This window comes from Microchirus variegatus (genome assembly GCF_963457635.1).
Source record: "Microchirus variegatus genome assembly, chromosome: 17".
Taxonomy (NCBI): domain Eukaryota; kingdom Metazoa; phylum Chordata; class Actinopteri; order Pleuronectiformes; family Soleidae; genus Microchirus; species Microchirus variegatus.
The window spans coordinates 18,558,011-18,584,291 of record NC_139818.1 but is presented as its reverse complement, the minus strand read 5'-3'; the positions used below and the strand labels follow the sequence as shown (position 1 = coordinate 18,584,291).

The window sequence follows — 26,281 nt, the reverse complement described above, 5'->3', positions numbered from 1 at the left end:
CGTAGGCCATTGCTTTAAATTTGGGGCGGTGCCCACTTTATGTTCTGCAAAGTGCAGCTTCAGCCGTCTCCGTCCACCTCAGCCTTTCTCCCTGTGTGCCCTGACTTCCTCTTTAATAACACCGCTGCCTCCTTGCTCCCTTCATAATTACTGTGGCCACTCACTTGGACATAAACATATTTTATGTTGTTTTGGGGGCATTTGGTGAAACAAGTGATGATGTTGTTGTTCTTCCCGGGGTGGACGGTGTCCCCCTGTGCCTTTGTAAAAATGGTTATTTACTGCCACGGAAGAGAAATAAACATGCATTGTTACTGGCTATAAACCACCCAATCCTCTTAAACCCAGAGGTCTACGAAGCAATTTTTCGGAGCTGCAGTTCTTATACGGTTAAGACACTAAACATGAAGATAAATGGATGGAAAATTGCATTAAGCACCAACGCAGTAGAACTGGCCACATCCAGTAAATTCTGCTCATTAAGAAAGAAGACATACGCTCAACTGCCACATGACTATTTATTTTATTTTATCTGTGGCAGCAAATAATAAACAGCAGTTTACTCCTCAGGAATGATTCTGTGCAGAGACGACAGCAGTCAGTCAGTCAGTCAGTCAGTCAGTCCACCACTCTGGTCCAGACTCAGTTAATCCTCTTCATGCCCTGTGGGACTGGGAGCCACAATAGAGCTTCCTCTATTCTTAGTCCATGCCCAACCTCCACACAAACTGGTTCAGAGCTGCTGTCCAAGATGATGTTAGACTCAGATCTGGCTGTATGAATCTGTAAACCCCCAAAAAATTGACCCAGAAACCCCTTTAAATACTATTTCTTTGTCTTTGTATTGGAAAATGTATGTGTTTTTTTTGTAGAGAGTAACAATTAGGTCTTTTTTTGCTCAGGGACATCAAGATTAAGCTTCCAAAGTTGCTATTTGCAGTTCATTCCTTTATATATCTACATTGCAGATCATGTATAGTCAATGATGCATAGATATATAATCAGACTGCACTGACAATTTGTCATGTAGCTCCAGGTCAGAATCTCACAAGCATTTTGTTTAAGTGCAAACAGGCAAATAAAGACTAGATGTTTTTTGTGATGTAACTAAATTTAAATACCTCCCTATTAAAATTCAGATTTAAACCTCATTTGAGATTAATAACTACTACTTGATATGTCAATATTTACAACAGGATGGCAGAATTGCCAAAAAATAAGATCATGTAGGTCAGGGGTGTCAAACTCATTTTCACTGAGGGCCACATCAGCATAATGGTTACCCTCAAAGGGCCAGATGTGACTGTCATACAGAATAAATGTAACCAAATATAATGTAAAATAAAGGTAACTACTCTGTAAAATATTGCGAAATAACTTTTCTGTATTTCTTACTTATTCAATTTCACTCGTCGCATGATGCATATACAATGATACACTGCGATCTTGTGGCGGTGCCGTCACTTTGCGGGTAACACAATCACCGTGCATTGTGGGAAATGTAGTTTATGGTCAACGCACGCCTTAAAGCAGCATAGACCTATTTTAACACAGATTTTCAAGACCAATGAATCACTCGCGGGCCACATAGAATGACGTGGCGGGCCACATCTGGCCCCCGGGCCTTGAGTTTGACACGTGATGTAGGTCCTAGTTTCACAAATTGCACAACCAGTGTGACTATGTGATTGTAAAAAGTATTTTTTTTTTTAAGCCATAGATTAAACAGCAATCACCGCTTACGGGTGTCAAACGTACGGCCCGTGGGCCCGAACTGGCCCACCAGAGGCAGTTCTAGTTACCTGTGACTAAATGTTGGTGCCTTCGTCGATCTAGTTGTAATGCACGTGTGTGAGTGCAATTTCAACAATATTATGCATACCCTTTACCATTTAATGGTATTTATTTAAAGAAATATGAGGTTGTTCATCATTTTTTTGGGGGGTAAAAGGCGACTTCATTAAGTGTAAAACAAAGGAAAAGGGTTAGGTTATTATCATGAGTCTGACATTTTTCAAATTAAAAGAAAACTTTCTGTGACATTGGAAGTGGAAACCTCATGCAGTATTTAGACACAGTTTTTTTTTTTTTTTTCTTGTGCTAAATTTGAGTCTCCACTGAGTCATGCACCTCCCAAAGGAAGGGGGAGGATATGTAACTAACACACTGAAGCACTGAGCTTCACTCATTCACTCCATCGTGATCCCTGCAAAGGCTTGTAACTGTATGTGCAACTGTATATACCTGCTCCAGGCTAAGGTTTTAGGCAGCAGGGATAAGATGAATATTTATGGCACAATTAGTGCTCCATTGAAATTCATATGGTGTAGCCGTGTAAGACGTAACGGTCGTGAAGCATAAAGAGCGGGAAACGGAGGCGTGGGCGGAACATAGAGACGCTGATGTCGACGAGAGCCTCGGAGAAATAAACTGGGAACGTTTTTCCCCCAGCGGAGGAGAGGACAGCTCTTATTACTCCCTGTATCTGTTGGACTCAGGGTCAGATCTGTTATAAACCTGCTCTGATTCCTCTCTCAACACAACTTTCAGAGTCATTTGACCTTTGCGATCCGCTGTAATGGCCGAGAGGCGAGGCGATGTGATGATATTAGATGGTGAAGGACGACAGCGCGTCGTCAGGGAGATCGTAGTGTCATCTGTAGTAGGGCGACATTCTGTCCATTGCTGTTTTCCGTGCGGAAATCACGTCATTCGCTCGTCTGCGTCGTGCCTGCCCTAGAGAAACCGCAATCGACCAATCGTAGTGGACTAAGGCCAGTGCCGTGTTTGATTCAGGGTGTAGCTGGAAGCCAGGGCTGCAAATGAAAACAATGAAAACTGAGCGTATACTTTAAGGCTTTCATTTGTTAAATGTCCATTCTTTTTTTTACTATGTTTTTACGTCGTGAAAGTGTTCGCTTGCACTGTTCAGCGTCTTGCAAAATAAGGTTAAAATCTATGTAAAAAGATTGTGATCATGAGTTTCCTGTAAAAAGAAAATTGTGATGATATTTCTCTGCCGTGTCACCGACCCCTGATTATAATATCAGAGCTGCAACTAACGATTATCGAATTGAGTAATCGTTTGGTCCATAAAATATCAGAAAACGTTAAAAAATGTGGATTAGTGTTTCTCAAACCAGGAAATGATTCACTTTTTTAATGATTTCTCTGTTTTATGGTGCAAAGAAATGAATAATATATTCACATTTAAGAAGCTAAAACAATCAGAAATCTTGTTTTAGTCATTTCGGCTTGATAAGAGCGATTTATTTTATAATGCACACATTAACCCTTTAAGGTACTACTCAACCATTTGGTCGACCACATTTTAAGTCACTATATCTCATTGAAAAATGCATCAAGCTGAACTCACTAACACTTAATGTGACTTGTTCTGAATGTTGTACTTTATGAATTATGCAAACCAGGTTTATTATGAACAGACATCTCAACCGTTTGGTAGAGGCCTGTATCTGAAATACTGTAGGGTCTAATAAAAAAAAAACAACATATATATATTGATTGTCGTTATTGTTATCATAAGTAAATATAATAAAATGCAAAGAAATCATTTTTCCTTTGCCTTTTTCTTGGTGCGTACCTTAAAGGGTTAAGGCTTGTTCTGGACCTTGGGTCATCTTCAAGTCGCTCCCTACCGCTCTTGAATTTTAACAAATATATCATATGTTACCATTATCTGCCTCAACCCGTGAATTTATTATGCATTATTTTTTCATGTGTTTCACGGCCTTTTCGCGGATCGCCCGAACTGTTGTACATTTTGCTTTTGTGGTTTTCTTCTCCCACGGTTTTGGCCAAATCGTGAATCTCAAGGCTTCACGATGGTTTTATGTTATATTTTTAGGTTAGAACCTCTGCAGAGAACTGTCTCTGAACTCAGAATCTCCATCCATCCATCCATCCATCCATCCATCCATCCATCCATCCATCCATCCATCCATCCATCTTCTAACGCTTTTCCTCCACATGAGGCTCTTGGGGGGCTGCCAATCTCAGCTGACATAGTGCGATAGGCGGGGTCACACCCTGGACAGTTAGCCACTCCATCACAGAATTTATTCTCACTAATAAACAACTGAAAGAGACACCACACAGCAGCAGCAGCAGCAGTAGTACTAGTAGTAGTACTATCTAGTACCAAATGATCTGCTCTTTTGACTTTTGTGGATGCCGGGGGGAGAAAATGTCATCTCCTGAAGACACTTGTAATATATCTTCATACTTGCTCTCTCTACGTCCTCTCTCTATGTGCTTATCACAGAGATCAGTCAGAGCCAGTGCTGCCTGAGGCTTTAAAAGAGTCACGTCGGATGTGGGACGTCCTTCAGGCCTGTTTACTCTGCAGCTGCAGGATAAAGACGGACGAGTTGTCCGTGCTCTTGAGCAGGACAAAGCCGGACCGACTGCAGTTGTTGTTACCGAGCAGCTTTACCTGTCTGTTTGAACTCCTGGGAGACGTTTTAGAAAGTCACTCAGGTGTTGTGAGGCATCTCATCACTATTTGATGAATTTCGCCGGCCACGAATGAATTATGGAGGAGAGAAGATTGAACTGGAGTTCAAACGCAGTCGCGGAGGCTTCTACTTGATCATTACAGCCCATGCTTTGGTTCAACCACTGCTCTTAATAATAACTGTTCAACGACTGTGGTTCATTTAGTCTGTGGGAGGCTTTATTTAAAGGGAAGGCTCATTTTGTTCTTTATAGGGATGATTGTAGGCTTCTTTTCTCCGTGGCATTCGCCACCTCTTTGTTAAGTATAACATCTGCTCGCTGCTTCCCTGTGATCCTGAATCCACGAGACTCCCTGCAGGCAACAGTTTGCCCCGAAAATATTCTATTCAGCAAAGGCAGATTTCATGTTCTAAATATAGCCCACTTGGTGTTATGCATTCTGATCTTGTTTGGGTTTATATTTTAATTTTCCAAGGACCCCAGAGAGTGGGGGTATTATAATTTGTGGGATGGAGGAGGCCCATTTTTCTCCACTCATGCCTGCTACTGTTCCATCCCTTCATAATTAACAGTCTCTGATGTCTAGAGAAGCTGCGAGTGAGAGCGATAAAGAGAGAGATTGAAGAGAAGTGAACAGGGTTTTTCCCTCGACCTGTGGAAATATTTACATTATGAAAAAAATAACAGATAACCTTAGGGCTGCAGCTAATTATTTTCATTATTGATTAACCTCTTGAGTATTTCCTCTATGGCACAAATTCATTCATTTGTATAAAAAGGTCCGACAGTGGGTCAAAATGTGTTTCAAATCTTTTAAAATAAAATAAAAATAAAATAACATTCGCATTTAAGAAAGTTATCAGTCAAGTAATTCATTTATTTTTTATTTCTATATGTTTTATGCCAATTATAACATGGGATATATATTACAATTAGTATTGGAACAGAATAGAATAGAATACAAAATCTTTATTTTCACTACACTGCAATTGACTGCAATCCTACCAGTGCAACAACAGCTTATAAAACATGTCAATATAAAATATATATATAAGTGTAAAACTCAAACGGACATTTTCACACAGTGCTGTTTTTCATTCCACGCTCTGTTTGAAATAAGCAGCATTTAGTGCAGTTCTGGCTCTCGGGTGAAAGCTGTTTTTCACTCCGTTTGTCCGAGTCTTAATTGACCTGAACCGTCTGCCCGACGGCGGCAGATTCAGCAGAGAAGAGACTGAACTGGAGCTTGACTTCCAAAACATATTCTGAATCAAAATGGAATTAGCTGTAACTTTCTTCAGATTGTTCAGCACGAGTATAAATATAAGACTAAATCTAAAATATGGTAAGGGTAAAGAAGGCAGGGGGAACAAAGGCGGCACAGTTAAAGAAACATATCCAGGCTTAAAGAGGGCAGAAGGGCGGCATCACTGTATCTGAGGAGGAAACATCAGAGATTTATTATTTTCCAGTCAGTCTTTCTAATGCTTAAACTGTTTTCTGATTCATGAATAATTACACTGTAAATTTAAGTATTATTATTATTATTATTATTTTTTTTTTTACTAATTGAAAGGTACACAGGAAGTAAAGCTGCAACAAAAGTAACTGAAAGCTAAACAGGAAGTAAAGCTACAACAAAAGTAATTGGAAGCTATACAGGAAGTAACGATACATCAAAAGTATCTGAAATGTAAACAGGAAGTAACGCTACAACAAAAGTAACTGAAAGGTAAACAGGAAGTAAAGCTACAACCAAAGTAATTGGAAGCTATACAGGAAGTAAAGATACAGCAAAAGTATCTGAAATGTAAACAGGAAGTAACGCTACAACAAAAGTAACTGAAAGGTAAACAGGAAGTAAAGCTACAACCAAAGTAATTGGAAGCTATACAGGAAGTAAAGATACAGCAAAAGTATCTGAAATGTAAACAGGAAGTAACGCTACAACAAAAGTAACTGAAAGGTAAACAGGAAGTAAAGCTACAACAGAAGTAACTCAAAGGTAAACAGGAAGTAAAGCTACAACAAAAGTGACTGAAAGGTAAACAGAAAGTAAGGCTACAACAAAAGTAATTGAAAGGTAAACAGGAAGTAAAGCTACAACAGAAGTAACTCAAAGGTAAACAGGAAGTAAAGCTACAACAAAAGTGACTGAAAGGTAAACAGAAAGTAAGGCTACAACAAAAGTGACTGAAAGGTAAACAGGAAGTAGCTACAATAAAAGTAACACAGCTGGAAACCAACATGTTGCTTACTGAATTTAAACAAAAAAATAAGCATATTTTAAGATTGCTTTTAACAGTTTAAAGCAGCTAACTACAATCATATTATTGAATTGTGTTAATTAAAACAACAGCAACATGTCAACATGACATGTCCTTGGGGGCTAACCCATTTTTCAACACCGCACTCGTGCCAAATTCTGTCCATGTTCATAAAAATGTCATCATTCAAAGTCCTCAATTAGCTCTCAAATGTGCGTTTATATGTGAGGGAAAAAAGTATCAACGAAAGGTAATTGAAGGTGACTTTAATTCAATCCAAGTTCCTTTGCTCTGGCGTTTCTCAGTTTCTTAGTCAGCCAATTAACTCTCCGTGCCTGAGCTTTCTGTGGATAATCATACATGTGTCTGTGTGTGTGTAGACTACTTCAATGAGCCATAACGTCCAGATCAAACACTCTGGACGAAAAAAAACAACAACTTACAGCAAATTTGAGCGGACGAGCATAAATGATTAGACCTCGGCACGATGAAGCCGTAAAACTAACTAATGGCCTCTGTCAGAACTGTGGGCAACAGTGGCCAAGGTTGTACTACCAAAACACACACACACACACACACATACGGGACCGCGCGGCTTTGTAATGAGAAATGTTTGGACGTGGCCTTGAGCAGCCTTTTGGACGAGGTCCCATCTGAGCTGAAATATAGTGTCAGTGGCACAATGACAATCATTCACCTGGTTTTAAGTCTCCCCTCAACTATAATTGAAGTCAGAATAATGAATCATGTCCACATACTGTGTGTGTATGTATGCGTGTGTGTGTGTGTGCGTGTGTGTGTGTGTGTGTGTGTTCCTGTGAACAGGACAAACACGTTTTATTTTGTGTAATTAGATACCGGTGATTAAACCTTGGGCTTTGATAAATCTACTGTATGTTGACATTAAAATGAAGGGCCGTGTTTGATAAGATCAACATCAGTTATAGTCAGCGTTTATGTTTAGTGATGAATGAGTGAGCGTTGTCTCTCACTTCATTCTCCGGGGCTCATTACTACCACCAACGTGTTTTCACTGCTGCAGCATTAAAGAGCCCACACGAGACAAACCGAAATACACCAGCGTGACGTCTCCCCACCCCAATCGGGTTAATCGTGAACAGATTCAACAATTTCAGTAAAGCCAGACAATTAAAGCGTAATTCTTCAGCACAGGAGTGGACGGATCTGTGAGCCGCGGCAGCAGAGGTGTAATAACTGAGGTGGTGCCTGGAGCGAGCAGGGGTGGAGGTGGCAGCCCATTAACTACCACCAGGAGCTTAAATAGAAAAAAAAAAAAACAGAGCATGAGGCTGTAGCTGCTTTTACACATGGCTGAGTAATGTCATGATTTAAGTACCAGGTGGTGTTTGTGTACCGTACAAAACACCCCCCTGTACATGATTACACACACACACACAGCAGCGAAAAAGGCCAGAATATATATATATATATATATATGTAACGGATGTGGAAAAATGCCACTGTTATTATTATTCTAATAAGAGAGCGAGCACAACAGCGAAGGTCAGCGGAGTAAATCTACCAGTTCAATAAAGCACCGGGTTTATGCTTTGTAATGACCCTCACTGCAAAAACAATATATTTATGCTTGACCTACAGTTGTAAAAAATTGGTGAAGACCCTTAAGGAAATACACTCTGTCAGACCCTAACGCTTGTTGTACAAGGATTTCTGCAAAAGAAACACATCATGTGGCAATTATTTTACCAGGTTTACAGTTGCAGTCTGATTATACTGAACAGGTGAATTCATTCCAGACTAATTAATTTGGATTAAATGCTAAGACAAGGGAATAATAAGTCATTTATACAACGGGATGATGAATCACTGGTTCGTCTATTTCTGGTGTAGATGGTGTCATAATGTAAATGTCACAGCATCACACATGAGCCCTCAGTCGTTTTAGAATCATCGATATATACAGTGTGTTTACGTCTGTAGTCTTATGCAAAGATGAGAAATATGAGATATATACTTTTGTTAGACACATTTTACTTTCATCTTTTTGACGTTGAGTAACAAAACGATGACACGGTCGATTGACTTGAGTTAAGGCCCTTTAAATGTCCCAACTTCAGGTTGAATACAGTGAAAAAAATAATATTTACAGGTGGAAAACAAATTGCTGTTTACAATAATGTAAAGTAATTAGTTCTCCAGTAACTCTAAATGCAACCCACAAACAAAAATCCCAAAATGAGCTTGCAAATACAGGTTTTACCTTCTTAAAGCCGTGGTATACTTATTTTGGAGCCCTTTTGGAGCCCTACCAGTAGGTGGAGTATAAACCCCGCTCACCAAGCAGACCACAGAAAACGTAGTCACCAAGGATAGGACCTTTCAGTCGTAGCATTGCCGGCTATTCCCGATCAAACCGCACGTTTTGATATGAGATATGTGTTTTTTTTTTCTCAAAACTGTTGGAGGAGATACATGTCAAAGTTTTGCGTGGGAGAAGAACACGTCCAAGATGGCTGACAACAAATGGATTAACTGAAACACTAAGAAATGAATGGTGAATTGAGATACTACAGGACCCTGATGCGCGAGTCGACCAGGGTCCGCAATATGTGATGTGCGCGGGCGTTTACACATACACGCCCCTGCTGAAGCCCTTAGGAGACCCCTTTAACCCTTTAAGGTACGCACCAAGAAAAAAATATTTTATATTTTATTTTATTTACTTATGATAACAATAATGACAATCAATCAATATATATATATATATATATACATATATATCTTTTTTTTTTTTTAAATTAGACCCTACAGTATTTCAGATACAGGCCTCTACCAAACGGTTGAGATGTCTGTTCATAATAAACCTGGTTTGCACAATTCATAAAGTACAACATTCAGAACAAGTCACATTAATTTAGTGTTAGTGAGTTCAGCTTGATGTATTTTTCAATGAGATATAGCGACTTAAAGTGTGGTCGACCAAATGGTTGAGTAGTACCTTAAAGGGTTAAACATCTTGCCCCGCCCATCATGCCTAAGAGATAAATGAAAAACATAATTTGATATAGTTTAAGGCTATTTACCCAGTCACAATACACAGATGAAATCACGTAGGGTATCTTTAATCTCCTTAGCGCTGATATAGATGACATTTAACAAACGATGTGAAAAAAATGATGAAACGCTAGACTCCTGACGATGGAAAAGCCCGCAAATTTACACTGTTTAAGTGCGGAATTGTTGTACTACACAACTTACACAATTATACAAATCAGTGACAGCAAAGAAAGGGTAGATCTCTCTCCTGAAGATACTTTAACCCTTTAAGGTACTACTCAACCATTTGGTCGACCACACTTTAAGTCACTATATCTCATTGAAAAATGCATCAAGCTGAACTCACTTAATGTGACTTGTTCTGAATGTTGTACTTTATGAATTATGCAAACCAGGTTTATTATGAACAGACGTCTCAACCGTTTGGTAGAGGCCTGTATCTGAAATACTGTAGGGTCTACTTTGAATTAAAAAAAAAAAAAAGTATATATTGATTGTCGTAATTGTTATCATAAGAAAATAAAATAAAAAAATGCAAAGAAATCATTTTTCCTTTGCTTTTTCTTGGTGCGTACCTTAAAGGGTTAACCGTTAGCGCTCACGTGGCGCCTTCGTATTTGTTGTTGAGTCAACGTTAGGATTGATTTTAAATTGCAAGTAGTGATAATTGTGCAGAAGTCACAAAATAGACCGTTTTTCTTTAATTGTGTTCAAGCTAAGCCAATTTTGAACTGTGACGTTATTTCAAATTTCAGATTCCTCCAATCAGAATTTAAAAAGTGAGTACTTTTTTGCTCAGGTGTGTTTATGTAGTTATATTCTGTATAATGTCATCAGATTGGATGTGCTGAAAAAAAGGATATAAGACACGTTGTTATAGTAATGGACAAAAGCAGCCTAAGATTTCTGTGTACTAAGGGTTAAACAGTGAATATTATAGATGGGGAATGTGTGCAGTCGATTGCCAATCCAGCTCTCTGACCGGTGTTTTCCATAAGGCAAATAGTCAAAATGGTCGTTCACAGCACACTCACACTCACAGAAACAATAACAATACCCATTACCTCTCCCAGAAGCCACTGCAGGCGAGTGAGACATCGTTTGAGCGTTTCCCGGGGCGGGATTATAAATGTATGTGTTTTGTGTTTAGAACCTTGGATAAATCACAGTAAAAGTACCGGGGGGGTGTAAAATGTTTACATCATAACTATAGCACGGTTGTTGTTGTTTTTTTTAAAAAGAAGACAAGTGCATTAAATTTCAGCAGGTATTGCGTTGGTGCTTCTTCTGGTGAAAAAATATATAGCCTGCCTTTGGCCCACATACACACCGCGCGGCGTCGCGGGGGTTTGCTCAAGGCTTCACATAAATTAAAGTGACAAGCCCTTGTCGAGATGTTTCCTTGTTTTCCTCCGTCTCTCCCAGACCCTCCTCTGCTTCAGAGCACTTTTTTTTTTTTTTTTTTTTTTACCTACCATGGATACACACTGACATTCTGCTGCTCCTATCAGAGGATTTACATCTGTGACCAAAATCAAACACTTTCTTCTATCAGCAGGAGACGCTTTACAAGTACAAATATTGCCGTTGCCAGGCTGAATCCCTGGAGCAGCCGCGCTTTCAGGTTACACGGCTGTGACTAATGATTCTTTTTTTTTATTCTAATGATTATTTTTTGGCATTGTGATTTTTTTTTGGCAGCTTTAAAAAAAAAAAAAAAAAAAAAAAAGGTTCCTGTCCATGGTGATAAACAACCCAAAAAAACATAAAACCCAGAGAATATTCATTGTCTCCGCTCTCTTCGTGGTTATATATCATATTTTGAAAGGTTTTTGCCTTTTTATTATTTTTGGCTGTGCTATACCGTAATCAATGTCTCTTTTTTTTCCGCTTCACCTCAACTTTACTTTCTGCTAATTATTCGAAAAATACAAAACAACAACGACAGACTTTTAAGTGCAGGTTTCACCAAGTCACCAGTGCTTTATGTATCATCGGTCACAAGAGGGCACTAAACCGCTCCCCATACGTGGAGATATCACTTCACCGACTGTGTCGTACTGTACATATACGACAGGTGTGGGGGTTATTTGCTCGCCTCAGGTTGTTGGAATAGACAGATGTCGCGGCTGTTTTTTTTTTAAGTGAGGGTGTTTGGTTAAGAGACACAAACTGTGTGTTTTCTCTACTGTGTGACAGAGTCAGGGATGCCATGCGTGATGATGCTGCTGCTGCTGCTGCTGCTGCAGCAGGATCCTTGTTGTTTGTCACATTAACGTGGTCGCTGCTGCTCACTCGACATGTCTCCAGCTCAAACCTGTGAAACTGTGTACACAGCATATATATATATATATATATATATGTGTGTGCTGGGATTTTAGTACCCAAGCTTCTTCACTTTGTGACCTGAGCCTCAAAATGTCCGTCTGGACCTTTTTTTTGTGCTTATTTTAACCGTAAAAGGGCCAGAAAAATGTCCCGTGAGTAAGTGCTTTTGCCCATTTTTCCAAAATAGCGTTCTGGAAAGCTAATAGCTAAGATCTGGCAGTTTTTTTTTTTTTTTTTTTTTTTTTTTTTACAATAACCTGCATGTTAAAATACAGTTTTAACAATTCAAAATGAAGAAATTTGAAGAAAATGTGCCTCTCTGGTGACAAAGACGCTGATTCACCAGCTCCCTGCAACAGCACGGGTGACATTACCGCAATAACCACACGTTGGCTTTGACGTGCAACTTCTCAGCTTCCAGAAACTCTCACAATTCTTTTCAGATAGCACAAGCCGTTGCGTAATTATGGTAATGCAAACATGCGCTCGTGCAAAAGTGTCGTCTGCGATACGCTCGGTGTTAGAAGGTCAATGCATCGTTACACATCTGCATAATTATTTACTGTTATTTGCTACTTTTTTGCCGCAGCAATTGTAAGCTGAAGTCTAGTTGTGTGTGTTTAAAAAAATGTTCTCCAATTGTCTCGAGGGTTCCAAACTCGTTGTTGCGAGTCGGTACCTGTCAGAACATGTTCCTCTATAGACCAAAACATTTTGTGTTTGCCACAAAATCAAATCCTGGAGACAAAACATTGCAGCAGAAACACAGCGATGAAAGAATACGGAGGATGTTACGTCAAAGTCTTTAAATATTCTTTGTTATTCTCTAAATTCTTAATGTTTTTAATCAACTTTCTCTACACTCTTAGAAATAAGGGTTCCAAAAGGGTCCTGCTACAAGGGCTGAGGTTCTACCTGGAACCATTTGCTTCTGGAAAAGGTTTTTGTCTGTCATGTAACAAATCGAAAAATCGTAAAACAAATCGATTTCGATGTCTTCTACTGTGTCAGTGATGCACAAATTGTTTTTTTTTGATGGTGGGAATGGAAGTAGTTTATGAAACCCGTTCAAAACCCAGAGACAAGTGAATAAACTATGAAAATTCAAGTCTGCATAAAGTCTTTGGTGCCTGGGTTCTGCTGGGGGAGATAAATCCATATTTTCTCAGGCTCTGGCTGTAGTGATGGTGGCTCATGATTTGGAGGATGAAGAACGATAGATCTGATGATACTGTGGAGACCTGGCAGTGGGCAGAGGGCTACAGCAGCACGAATTAAATCAAAAACACTGCAGGATATTTTAGCATATTTTTTTTGAATACATGATGCCTGGTCAACAGGACCGTGTGTGTGTGTGTGTGTGTCGTTTCTGCTGCTGCTGCTGCTGCAGCGACAAGATCGGTCGACGCTCAGCCGATCTCGACACGAAAGTGACGGCAGCGTTTGAGCGTGTGTGCGCGCGTGCGGAGAGAGGAGATAAAGACGGGATGATACATAAATACCGCCGCTGAAGGACGAGCGCGGTTAGATAAGCAGAAGAAGAGGCAGAAGGGAATGGAAGATGAAGGCCGTAAATGTGTGAGAACGCCAGCTGCCACAGAACGCCGCCGAACAACAACAAACAAGAGAGTCGTCGTCTCCTGAGCTCGACTCACACGAGAGTTTCATTCAGTATATCTGTTCTGGAGCTTTTGCTCTGTTTGTTGATTCTTATGTTGACATGAGCTCAGTCGGTTTAGCGCGAGAGAACTTCACTTTTGTGGCCAAGTACAGAATAAGCACCCTGCAAATTTGTCATGGTGTTGACTTCATACTTGTTGAGCTTGAACATGTTTTTGGTGCCACATAAAAGCAGAAAGAGAGGGAAACTGGAGAAGTTCAAGTTACACACATTAACAATTCACTTGCACTCGGTACATTCTTAGAAATAAGGGTTCCAAAAGGGTTCTTCTACAAGGGCTGAGGTTCTACCTGGAACCATTTGCTTCTGAAAGGGTTTTTCCAAGGGTTCTTGGTAACACTAATGGTTCCAGTAAGAACCATTTTGATCCAGAGAAGCCTTTAAAACCACTTTCCTGAATAAAGGGTTTTAAACCCGGTGGAACCTTTATAAAAAGATTCTACCTGGAGCCAAAAAGGGTTCTCCTATGAGGACAAGCGGAAAAGAACCTTATACGGTTCTATATAGCACTTTTATTTCTAAAAGTGTACAAAGGATTCCTTGTTGACTTTTCTGGGCATAATGGATAATGTGGTCTTTCTGAAGAGAGACATGATGAGACATTTCACTCGCTATCACTATGACAATATGACGCAACTGACGACTCTACGTGTGCAGTCTGGTTTTGACAAGAAATCAGATAAACTTATAATAGGGTTTTCACATAGACTGTAAATAAAGTTGCATGCCGTCTTCCGGTTGGAAAACAAACTCAGCTTGTGAAGCGTTGTGTCAGGATAATTTGGTAAAAGATGGATGTTGGAGCCAGCTCAGGAATCAAACAAGAGTTTATTTCTGTACAGAAAGAGCAATCACGAAGCAACTTGCAGATTAAGTCACCCCGCGAAGACTGCTGAATCAATGGAAAACCTCTCTAGTTAACCTGTGTGGTGGGTGTGACCCCCCCCCACAGACAGAGCAGAACAAAAGGTTTCCTCCCTCCCACGGGAAGAGAGGGAATCAGGTAGACCCCCCATAGGGAGAGAGGAAGATAGGGTGTTTACGACTCAAACCCCTGTGTGTAAAACAAAATAGCAAATGGTCCCTTGATCTTAGGTCACTACAGTTCATACTTTTACATTTATACGATATCAATACAAAATTTCCGTAACACGTTGAGAGTCATGATTTGACTTGACTGAAACCAGAAATTCACCTGCAAACAGGCTCCTATTGGACGATACTAGCTGTCAATCTCACTGGTGTCATGTTTTATCATCTTTTTGAGTCTATTATGGGAACATGAGACACATTTGACATTAGGGATGTGAATCTTTGGGTGGCTCACGATTCGATTCGATTCCGATTCTCAGGATCAAACGATTCTCGATACAAAAATTGATTCAATGCATAGTGTGTTAAGGCAAATTATGGCATCAAAACAATACATTTAACATAAAAAATAAAAACTTACTTACTGTACAAAAAATAGATAAAAGCTTAGGCTAGCTGCCTTTTTCTCCCAGAAGTTACAAAAATAAACTGTACACAAATAACACAAACTGGTGTTTTGTGTGGTTTTTCAAAATAGAAACTTATAATATATATTAAAAAATATATATATATGTATTTTTTTTCCAAAAATCGATTTTTGAAGTTTTTGAATCGATTCAGAATCGTAGATGATTAGAATCGCGATTCCTATGTGAATCGATTTTTTCCCCACCCCTATTTGACATCATAGTCTATCAAAGAACACTTCAAATTTCGGAAATACACTCATTTCCCCATAGACATAGCCAGTAGAGTCGCCCCCTGGTGACGAACTGCTACTTTCGTCCCACTTCCTTGGCGTCACTTTTCAAATCTGGAAATCTACATCCATTCTTTAGAAACACTATATGGTTTGTCATTGTGACACCAAAAACATGTCTCATGATCGAGCTGTTTCTCTTTCTCTTGCGCCTCACGTCTGCAGGTCGAGAGAAGAGAAAGGGTCCCATGATCTCTGCCAGCGATGCCGAGTTCCCGCGGGACTACCACACGCTGGCCGCCGGCGGCGGCGCCCGCGGGGCCCGGCGGTTCCCCGACAACTCCAACGGGGGGTTCACGTCCTCCTCGCTGGACCGCCGCCACAACTCCGTGGCCGCCAAGAGCTTGGAGGCCCTGAACAGCATACACAAGGCGGACATCGAGCGGCAGCGGGACGCTCTCGTGGACCTCCAGAAAAACAAGTACTCCAACAACAGCCCCGGCAACATGTCACAGGGCGCCGCCGCTGCTGCTGCCGCTGCCGCTGCTGCTGCTGCTGCTGCTGGCCGACAGGTATCTCACAATTATCTAATGTGCATACATGAAATAATAAGTGATCTCTACAATCTTTGCATCGCACATGTTTCCATGAAAATAGACCAAGGATCTGAATCATGCCAGAGATTACTGTTTACCTCAGGAGACACAGAGCAGTTATTTATAAACACCATCCACAATTTATTTCCTGATCTCACAGTGAGGGACGCTGTACTCCGTCAACATTACTGTGTGCATCCGCAGCAGGATACAGGCGAGTACACCAACACTGTTTGGAATTCATGACCACACTGAAGCAAAGAATGCAGTGTGACACAGGAAATGAAGATGCAGATTTACAGATTTACTACTACTACTACTAACAATAATCAGATGAGATTGATGTGGCACCCCCCGCTGAGATTGTCTAGAAGACGGATGGATTATTATGATAATAATGATAATATTTCCAGCAGTAGTTGCGCATACGTCCGTCCATTTTCTACCGCTACCGGAGGGTCGCGCGGCGAGTGCTGTGCCAATCTCAGTTTTAGCGAACTTGAAAATATAAATAATGAAATATGAAATATAAACACAACAGTACACATTTGACCGTTTATTTTATGACATTTTAGAGGAAGCAGAGCTTCCAGACAAATATTCATAAAATATGAATTAAACAAAATAGGTTTTTGTCAACACCCTTTTCCCCAATTCAGTCTGGACCTCTGGGACAAATAACTAGCTAGCTAGCTGATAGATACATTAGATAGATAGATCGATCTATCGATCGATCTATCTATCTATCTATCTATCTATCTATCTATCTATCTATCTATCTATCTATCTATCTATCTATCTATCTATCTATCTATCTATCTATCTATCTATCTATCTATCTATCTATCTATCTATCTATCTATCTATCTATCTATCTATCTATCTGGGATGTGTATGTTATTACTGTAAGCTAGTTAACTGTTGTGTTGTTAGCTAGCATAGATGTTAGCTAGCAAATACAGAAAGAAAACAAAACTGGTGTATTTCTGTTAGCTAGTTAATGTTTGTATAGATAGATAGATAGATAGATAGATAGATAGATAGATAGATAGATAGATAGATAGATAGATAGATAGATAGATAGATAGATAGATAGATCCACAGCTCCACAGCTTTTGCACTCTGAAATATATGTGTATACATATATATATATATATGTATATATGTATATATGTATATATGTATATAAACCAATCAAGGGTTATAAATCAGTATTCAGGGGAATTTATGGCATAAAATCAATGAGAATCAGTTGTTTTCTTACTGAACCTCGTGGCCGTAGCATACATATCACCTCAGATTATCTGTAATTGTATGTGTTTTAATGCAAATGTGACTCACTGTGTAATAATAATAACAAACCCAGAGGAGAGAGAGAGAGTGAGTGTAGCCTTGGGGTGGGGGAGGAATGAGCTCTCTGAGTGCTTTCTATTTTCACATGTGAACATTTTCTTCCACGGCAGATAATAAGAGCGCATCGGTGGGCTCGGAAACCCACACAAGCGCATTATGTGGCGAGATGCCTCAGGGGCTTCAGACGCTCACAGTGGAGGATTTTTTTTTTTTTATTCAATGACCGACTCGCTGGGTCAGTAATGGACACTTTTTAGCGGTTATTATCTGAGCGAGCGAGCGGCGGAATATTGACAAAAGTATTTAAGTGACGAGACGTCGAGAAAATGTAAAAACACTCTCGGATTCATTATGCTCAACACAGCTTTTCCCTGCGTACATGTTTGAATGCATTCGGTTTCTGTTCCCATTGCGAGAGGATCTCACGTCTGTGCATAAATAAACAGCTACAGTCTAGAATGTTTTAGTCTGACTTAGCATAAAGACCGGGAGGCAGGGGAATGCTTGCTGCAGGGGGCTCTGACCAAATCCTCTAAAGCCTGCTAATTAACACAATGAATCTTGTTTGTTTACTTGCACATTAACACTTACTTACAGTTTATCCACTCTGGACTTCTCGTGCAGTAAGCACAGGTTTTGGATTTGGTCCCTGGGACCCGTTTCGGGTTGTACCAAACACCTCGCCACATCCTGCATGACCGTAAAAGGATAAGCGATATAAAAAATAAAGAATGTGTGACAAATATTTTGTCATCAGTCCCTAAAGCTTCACTTCTATTATGAAAAGCAGCAAATCCTCACAGCTCAATGTCACGTTAGCAAAAAAAATCACTTTATTCATTTATAACTAAAATAATTCCAAGCTGCTAATTACTAATCTGTTAAATATTTCTCCCTCATGTTTACACCTCAGTTGTTTGATAATGTAGGTCCCACAATGCTTAACTTACTATTTATTTATCAATTAAATAGACTGTATATGAAGTGAAGCTGGCGCAGAAGTGCCTGAAACTGTATTCTCTCCAATGACCACCAGGGGCAGATCCACTGGTTACAAAAACAAGCCACTCAAAATTAAATGTCCCTACTTCACATTTAATTTATAACATCAGTAAACATTTGTCTGAGGAGTTCAGGGTCCTTTTTTTGTTGTAAATGATGGTCCCTTTTAGATTAAAATAGAACACAAAGCATGGCTGAGTATTGGGTCATTGGTATCATTTGATTAACTTTGTACAAACTCTCAGTCTGACCCAATCCCGTCCTTAAATGTGCTTACGTCTGGTTTCAAAAACCCAGCATGATATACACTAATCATCTTAACTTTACATACTGTTTACCTTTGAAAATGGCCATAAATAATACACTTTTAATTGCGCTCAATGAAATGCCAGGACTCTTCAGTATAAGAGCGACTGACTGACTTGCTGGTCCTGCAAATATTACACAATAAAAGCCTTGTATGGATTGTATGGATATTTATGGAAACAGAGTGCAGTGTGTTTGACAAATATTTTGTTTATGTACAGGCCTTTTTAACTGAACTCATAAGCAGATTTTTTCAGATTAACTATGTTACTTAAAGGTGCATTATGTAATAAATCTAAAGCAACTGGCCATAAAATCCTCCTAATATGTCACAGGGACTCAGGAATAATGTTCATATAACAAACTGAACTCACCAACAACAACAGTACATTAATTGCATTAATAAAAATCTTTTGCAGACTGCAAATCATGTTTATGTTTTGAAATCATGTTTTGGCATGTGGCGCCACCTACCGCCGTCTACCAATCACTGCAGTCAGTAGAGTCTCAGCTGCCGAGCAACCACGGGTTGCCAGTTACTTCAGAAATTGAAACCTAAAAGACCTTGGTGTTTTGAATTTCAATGTAGTAACCGTTTTTGGCCACATTCTTACATGTGGCACCTTTAAAACTCCAATATGAAATCCTTGAGCACCACTAGTCGTCGACAGTTGAGCATAATAAACCAAAACAAAGCCGATTGACACTGTCACAATCGGTGCTTCGAGTTACCGATGCGTCCAGGTGAAGAAAAACAAGAACTGAAAAACGCCAAATCAATATCACCACCGGTCTTTTCTCTCTTCTGATCTGAGAAGAACAAGCTTTTCTTTGGAAGTAAATCTGGAGAAGACACGTTTGTCTTCCACGACTGAGCAGCTTATCTTTCTGTGTGCGTTGCTGCATCCAAGTCCAAGTGGTGGTTGTGAACTTGTCATCATGACATGCACTATGTAAACAGGACCTCCTGAACTCAATCGAACAACCCTAACAACCTTTACGTCTGCCCTTTTCCATCCCTCCCTCCAAACCTCAGTCACTGCCCATCGCGTGTGTCTTGTTTGTCCAGCTCCTCCCTCCTCCCCACCCTCCTCTTTGCTCTCCATGTGCTGTGTCTATTTACCTAAACCACTCTATCTGTCTCCTGGTGTGACAAGTGGAGGATGAGAGAAAGAAAGACAGACAGACAGAGAGAGTGTGGGAGAAACAGGTGGAGTCTGCCATCGTCATGGCAACCCACCGTTCCCCATATAAGGGCAAACCGAGTGATATCATATGGTTGGCAATGCCTGGGCTTTGGAGAGAGAATGCACTGTACTGACTGAGAGGCAACAGCAGTGGGAGAGAAAGAGAGAGAGACAAGAGAGACAGTGAAAGAAGGAGAAGGTGTTAGGGGTTGTTTTTTTTTCCACCATTTGTCAGGGACGAGGAAGAGTGACAGCGGGAAAGAGAGAGAGAGAGAGAGAGAGAGAGAGAGAGGCAGAGACAGGACAGGAGGAGGAGGAGGAGGAGGAGGATGGCACAGGAAGGGATGCTTAATGCCTCATAGGCGCTACTACGGGTACCAGTGAGGGGGGGACTCTGGTCGGATCCTTGGGGCGCGGGAAAGACAGAGCTGCAGTGGAAAGCAGGAGGGGAGAAGAAAAAAAATGGAGAGGGGGGAGGAGGAAGAGGGAGGCGTGCGGATGCACCAGGCGGCACAACATGCTCATTAAGTAGCAAACGGTAACTCTCTCTGTCTGTCTCTGTCTCTCTGTGTGTGTGTGTGTGTGTGTATGTGTGTCTAACGCCCGGTAATGCACCCTCAGCTGAGACGCTTGGGCATTCCTCCGTGTCGTCGCTGCCATGGTCTGTGTGACGTCTGTGCTGCTGCATGGATGATGTGATGGAGTGATGTCAGGTGTGTGTGTGTGTGTGTCTTCTCCGTAATGTATGTTGAAGCATGTGTGTGTGTGTACAGTACAAGTCGTGTAAAATGGACTGATGAGCACACACAACTCATCTATTCTCTCTCTATCTGCGTGCGTGTGTGTGTGTGTGTTTTCGTCACCTCTAAAGGGAACCTGTTTTGTGTATAAACTCTGACCTTGTCAGGACCAGTAGTCCTCATGAGGACCAAAGCCTGGTTGTGATGACCTCATTTCTGAAGTCCCCGCTTAACGTTAAAGGCAGGATGTGAATGAATTTGTGGTTCGGTTAAGGTTATGATCTGGTTATGTTTAAGCTTCAGGATTAGTTTAGTCTGGATAGCTGTGCAAATATGTGTGTGTGTGCGTGTGTGTGTGTGGGGGGTGTGTGTGTGTGTGTGTGACAGTAAGGGTCCATTTGTTCCCAAATGTGCAGGTGTTGGCCAGGTGCTGCCGCAGTGATAAATGTGTATGTGCGTGCATGTGTGTGTGTGTGTGTGTGTGTGTGTGTGTGTTCATGTATGCATCATGCACATGTTTTGCAGTGTAAGGGTAAAGCACATTTCACTGATCTCCAAGCATCAGCACTCATGTTCACTTCCACTGCTCCGTGTTTGTGTTTTGGCTGAAGGAAAAAAACGAAGCAAAGTGGACGATGAGTTTGGTAGGGGGTTAGAAAAAATAAATAAAAAAGAGGGTGGGTACAAAGATGGCTTCTTAGCATGCTGGTCAGGCATGTGTGTCTCTCTTGCACATCCACAGTTTTCCTTTCTCACCCCCCCTTCATCTCTCTAAGCTCTGTCTGTCTGTCTTGGTGCACACTACTGTATTTGCGCCCTGGGATTTCAGCTCAAGTGATTGAGAAATATTGCAGCCGGTAATCACTGAGTCACGGTGCATCGGGGGCCTGTTTGTGTCAGATGAGACAGGTTTTATGCCCCACTTCCCCCCCCCACCCCCAAAAAAAGCTCCACTTGTTGGTGCATTAAATGATCCGCGGAGTGACTTTTTTTGGTGGCGATTTTCGCCCCCCATTTCCAATTTGAAGTGAAAACTGTGGGAGCGAGCGATTACACAGTGTGAAAAGTAAGATTACGTATTAAGGATTATAACACAGTGGGCGCTTCCGCGTCGCACTTATCAGCTGTTTGTTTCTCCGGCACAATAATGCGGACAAGCGCCTGTGAGCTGGGTGATAATATTAACACCTTCTGCATTTCCTGGTTATCAGGCTGCAAAAAGCGACTGCGTGGACGTACTTCAGAGTTGAACATGAAGGCAGTGGGAGGTTGAAGAGGTTGAAAGTGTCTGGTTCAATTAATATGCTTTTTTTTACATGAATTAAAGTGAGGACAAGCTAAAACCGTGAAAAATGAAACTTATATAATGACATTTAAATCGGCAATAACGTTTCGATTGATTAATACTTCCAATTAATAGCAAGCAAGAACAATATTTAGGTCATTTAGTGAAAATATTGGACCATAGCTGCCCATAATTCTAGGTAGTTAATGGTACTACATTAACTACATACTTCACTCTTTACCTTTCACCACAACCTGTCTAGGCACATTGCAGCACATCTATGAATATGGTTCTTTCAGCAGTTTTTTCCCGTTAAAAGGGAGTTTTTCTGTCCACTGATGCCTATAGCGCTTGCTCAGTGTATGAACTGTTATTTACAGTTACATCGGTTTCTGACTTACTATGTACAGTGCCTTGAGATAATGTATGTTGTGATTTGGCGCTGTGCAAATAAAATGTAATTGTGCCTTGAAATAAATCATTGTATTTCAAGGAAATTATAGTTTAATCTGTATCTTAGTCCTATGAAGACAGACTGGAATTTAAAGTCCAAGTCCAGATTAAGAAGTGTTTGGAGAGTGTCACGTTTTACTTCTACGCACTCTTATGGCGCGTTTCCACCTCGGCACGACACGGCATGGTTAAGTTGCGTTTCCACTACACTCTTAGAAATAAAAGTCCTAAGTAGAATCATATAAGGTTCTTCGGCTTGTCCTAATAGGAGAACCCTTTTTGTTACCAAGTGTTACCAAGAACCCTTTTAAAACCCTTTATTCAGGAAAGGGGTTTTAAAGGGTTCTCTGGATCAAAATGGTTCTAACCATAACCATTAGTGTTAATGTTAAAACCTCAACATTTGTAGAAGAACACCTTTGGAACCCTTATTTCTAAGAGTGTAGCATAGTACCTGGTACCAAGTATTTTTTTCTTTAGAACCTGCTCTGGCAAGGTTCCAAGAGAGCTGAGGCGATATAATGCGCCGGCCAGTGATTGGTCAGAGTGTCGTTACAGAAAGAGACTTCCGACACAAGAATCAAGCCGAACTGTAGATCAGTTAAGAATCCTAAAAACGTGGGGTTAATCTCCAACAACTACCAGGGAAATGTCTAAAATCTCAATATTTAACAGTAAATTGGATGTGTTTTGTAGTGGAAAACCAACCTAATCTGTGCCGTGCTGTATCATGCCGTATCGTGGCGAGGCGAGGCGAGCTGGTACCATAGTGGAAAAGGGCCATGAGCTTCATCACCTACAATTTGAAACAAAAACAAAGGACGCGCTGCAAAGTGCCTCGGCCTCTGCTTCAATTCGAGTCGCCCCGACGTCAATATTGCATTAACCGCGCGCGACGTAGTCCGCGTAAAACGTGTCGCACAAATTTGCGAAGCGGCTAAATGTTTTCTCGAGCAGCGTCATGTGTCATGAGCACAAAAGAGCTCAGATGAGACTCAGAGCTGATTGAGAGAGTGTGAGAGACAGAGAGAGAGAGAGGTGATTGTGCAAGAGCGGCGAGATAATGGTGAGGCTAAGCTGCAAAAATGCCAAACGACCTGCACGATCGAGGGGGCACGAGTCTTGGAAATGAAATGAATAAAAAACACTCTTATGGCCACATAAGTCGGAGACACTGTAGAGGATGCATGGACGGACATGAAGAGAAGACTTAAACCAAAACCAAAAAGGTCAGGTTAAAAATAAACAGCTTGAATCGAATGGTGGAACATTCTTTACGGACTGATCACATTCATATAAATCAAAGGAATAAGGAGAAACAATAGGGATTAGCTGAAGATCGAGGGCCACAAACTTTCCTATTGAGCATCACGGTGGTTATTTAGTGGCTACACGGCTTACAGTGGAAGCAGCACAGTGACATTTAATGATGATTTCACTGCTGTGGGGGAAACAACCAGGGGACAGACACATTCCGTGCTCAGGTTCACTCTAATAATGCATCGAAAAAACAATCGCATGACATGTCGTCATTCAGCCGGACAACGATGGCGAGCGTACAGACACACACACAGAACACATCTCAGTCCAGGGTTTGATTTTTACGTGGTGAGGAGCAGCCTTAAAGCAAAGAGACGACACAACAGCGATGATGAGCTGAGGGAGGAGGAGGCGGCAACAGCAGCAGCAGCAGCAGCAGACGAGGAGTTCTGCTGATGTCACTGAGAAAAAAAAAATAGATATAGAGATAAAATGGTCTTATTTCATGTATTCTGTCCAATTATTTTTGATCCTCTAAACTGTAGACGGAGCTATACTTCTCCCACAGTTTTTTTTCCCACCGTATACTGACAAGCCCGAGACTTTCACCTTCATATAATGTAATTCTTTTCTTTTTTTTGTTGAATTTGAAGTCAGGCTTACAGAATATAAATAAGTGCTGTTTAAAAAAAACGTGCAGAATAAATGTGGCTTGGTTTTAGAGAAGGGGGACGATGAGGACGATGAGGACGAGGAGTCGTTTTTGGCTTTCGCGACAATTCTTTTAAATGAAAAATTCACTCATTATTTTTCTGCTGGTGTGATGAAAACAGTCACATGAAGAGGTGTTGAAAATTGATATTTTCAGATGGGGTAAATAGGAGATCATGATAAAAAGAAAAAAATTGATTTGAACACTGAAAGGTTTCACAAATTTGTGGCAAATTAAATGCAATTAATGAATTCTGTTTTTTATTTTTTTTTTATCAATTTCTCAATTAACATTTGCAGAATAGAGTTCTATAAAACATTTGACATTTTATTACAATTTTATTGAAGAAAAAAACTATATTTAGATAATCATTGTTCTTGTTCTATCGCCATGAGGGATTCAGAATTTATATGTTTAATTAAAGGTGCCATATGTAAGAATGTGGCCAAAAACGGTTACTACATTCAAATTCAAAATAACCGAGGTCTTTTAGGTTTGGTTTTCTGACGTAACTGGCAACCCGTGGTTGCACGGCAGCTGAGACTCTACTGACTGCAATGATTGGTAGACGGCGGTAGGTGGCGCCACATGACGCCAAAACATGATTTCAAAACATAAACATGATTTGCAGTCTGCAAAATATATTTTTAATGCAAATATTTTGTCTGTACTGTTGTTGTTGGTGAGTTCAGTTTGTTATATGAACATTATTCCTGAGTCTCTGTGACATATTAGGAGGATTTTATGGCCAGTTGCTTTATATTTATCACATAATTCACCTTTAAGTATGAAAGAAAGAAAGAAGCACAAGTGTTTGGTTTGCTTGCAGAATGACTGTGGTGTTTTTGCTCTCTGGACTTGGACACAGACGTATAGGAGCCTCTGAAATGTAGGTCACGGCGTCCAATGGAATCTCTGGAGATTCTTTATGTCATTCTCAGCCTGAAGTCACTTTCTTCTGTCCTCCTTCCTCTATTTTACTTTTAACAACAACAACAACAACAACAAAAAAATAGGGAAATAAGTTTGAATAGCGGTGACATCAGGAGCAAGCAGAGAGAAATATTATTATGGGCTCTTGACAGCTCCCAGAACATCTGCTCAAACACGAACTAAGTTCCACCTACACCTTTATTTGATTATTAAGTGACGGAATAAATAAATCATTAAAAAGAACATTAATCGCACGCTTGAGCTCTCGGCTTTTAAAGTCATGTTGAAATAACCAAAATGTGCGAGTCATTTTTAATGAATGCTGTTTCCGCTGCAGTGTCAGCAACCTCTCTTTTTGCTAAAACACTTGCAAATTGCTGTTGTGACATTCGTAGACTTCTGGGTTCAGGATATGGCATCCGGCGAGGGTTCTGTGACTGAAAAGGCGGCGCACTAATCTGAAGAACATGTTTTTACCGATGCTTTTTATAACGATTTATTCTTTCAGCAGCATTCCTTATCATCAGAGTAGTTTCTTCTTATGCCTGTTTGCTGTATTTAAAGTAGCATCAAGGATTTGTATGATGTGCACTGGTCAAATCCAATTGGACCATGGCTGCTCATAATTCTAGGTAATTAATGGTACTACAAAAAACAGAATCGATCTCTCTACCTCACTTCCCTCTTTACCTTTCACCACAACCTGTCTAGGCACATTGCTGCACATCTTTGTATCTAGTTCTTTCAGAAGTTTCTTCCTGTTAAAAGGGAGTTTAGTCTATGTACTGTTATTAACCTCTATAATATCGTAAAGGTTTCTTACTATGTTCAGTGCCTTGAGATAATGTATGTTGCGATTTGGTTTTTAAAGTAATAGCCAGGATTTATACGACGTGCATTGGTCAAATCTAGATTCCCATCCTGTTAA

The 26,281-nt window shown here is 40.5% G+C and overlaps 1 protein-coding gene across 1 annotated transcript in view; it reads left to right on the top strand.

Moving 5' to 3' along the window:
* Positions 1-15,756: 15,756 nt before the first annotated feature.
* The window catches only part of LOC310939565 (SRC kinase signaling inhibitor 1-like), a gene marked incomplete at its 3' end in the record, with an annotated part of 62,851 nt that continues 52,326 nt past the window's right edge, over positions 15,757-26,281 (top strand). The window contains exon 1 of the mRNA XM_083904340.1: positions 15,757-16,098. Coding sequence (XP_083760466.1) covers positions 15,775-16,098 — 324 coding nt within the window. The 5' untranslated portion in view covers positions 15,757-15,774. The remainder of the gene's footprint in view (positions 16,099-26,281) is intronic.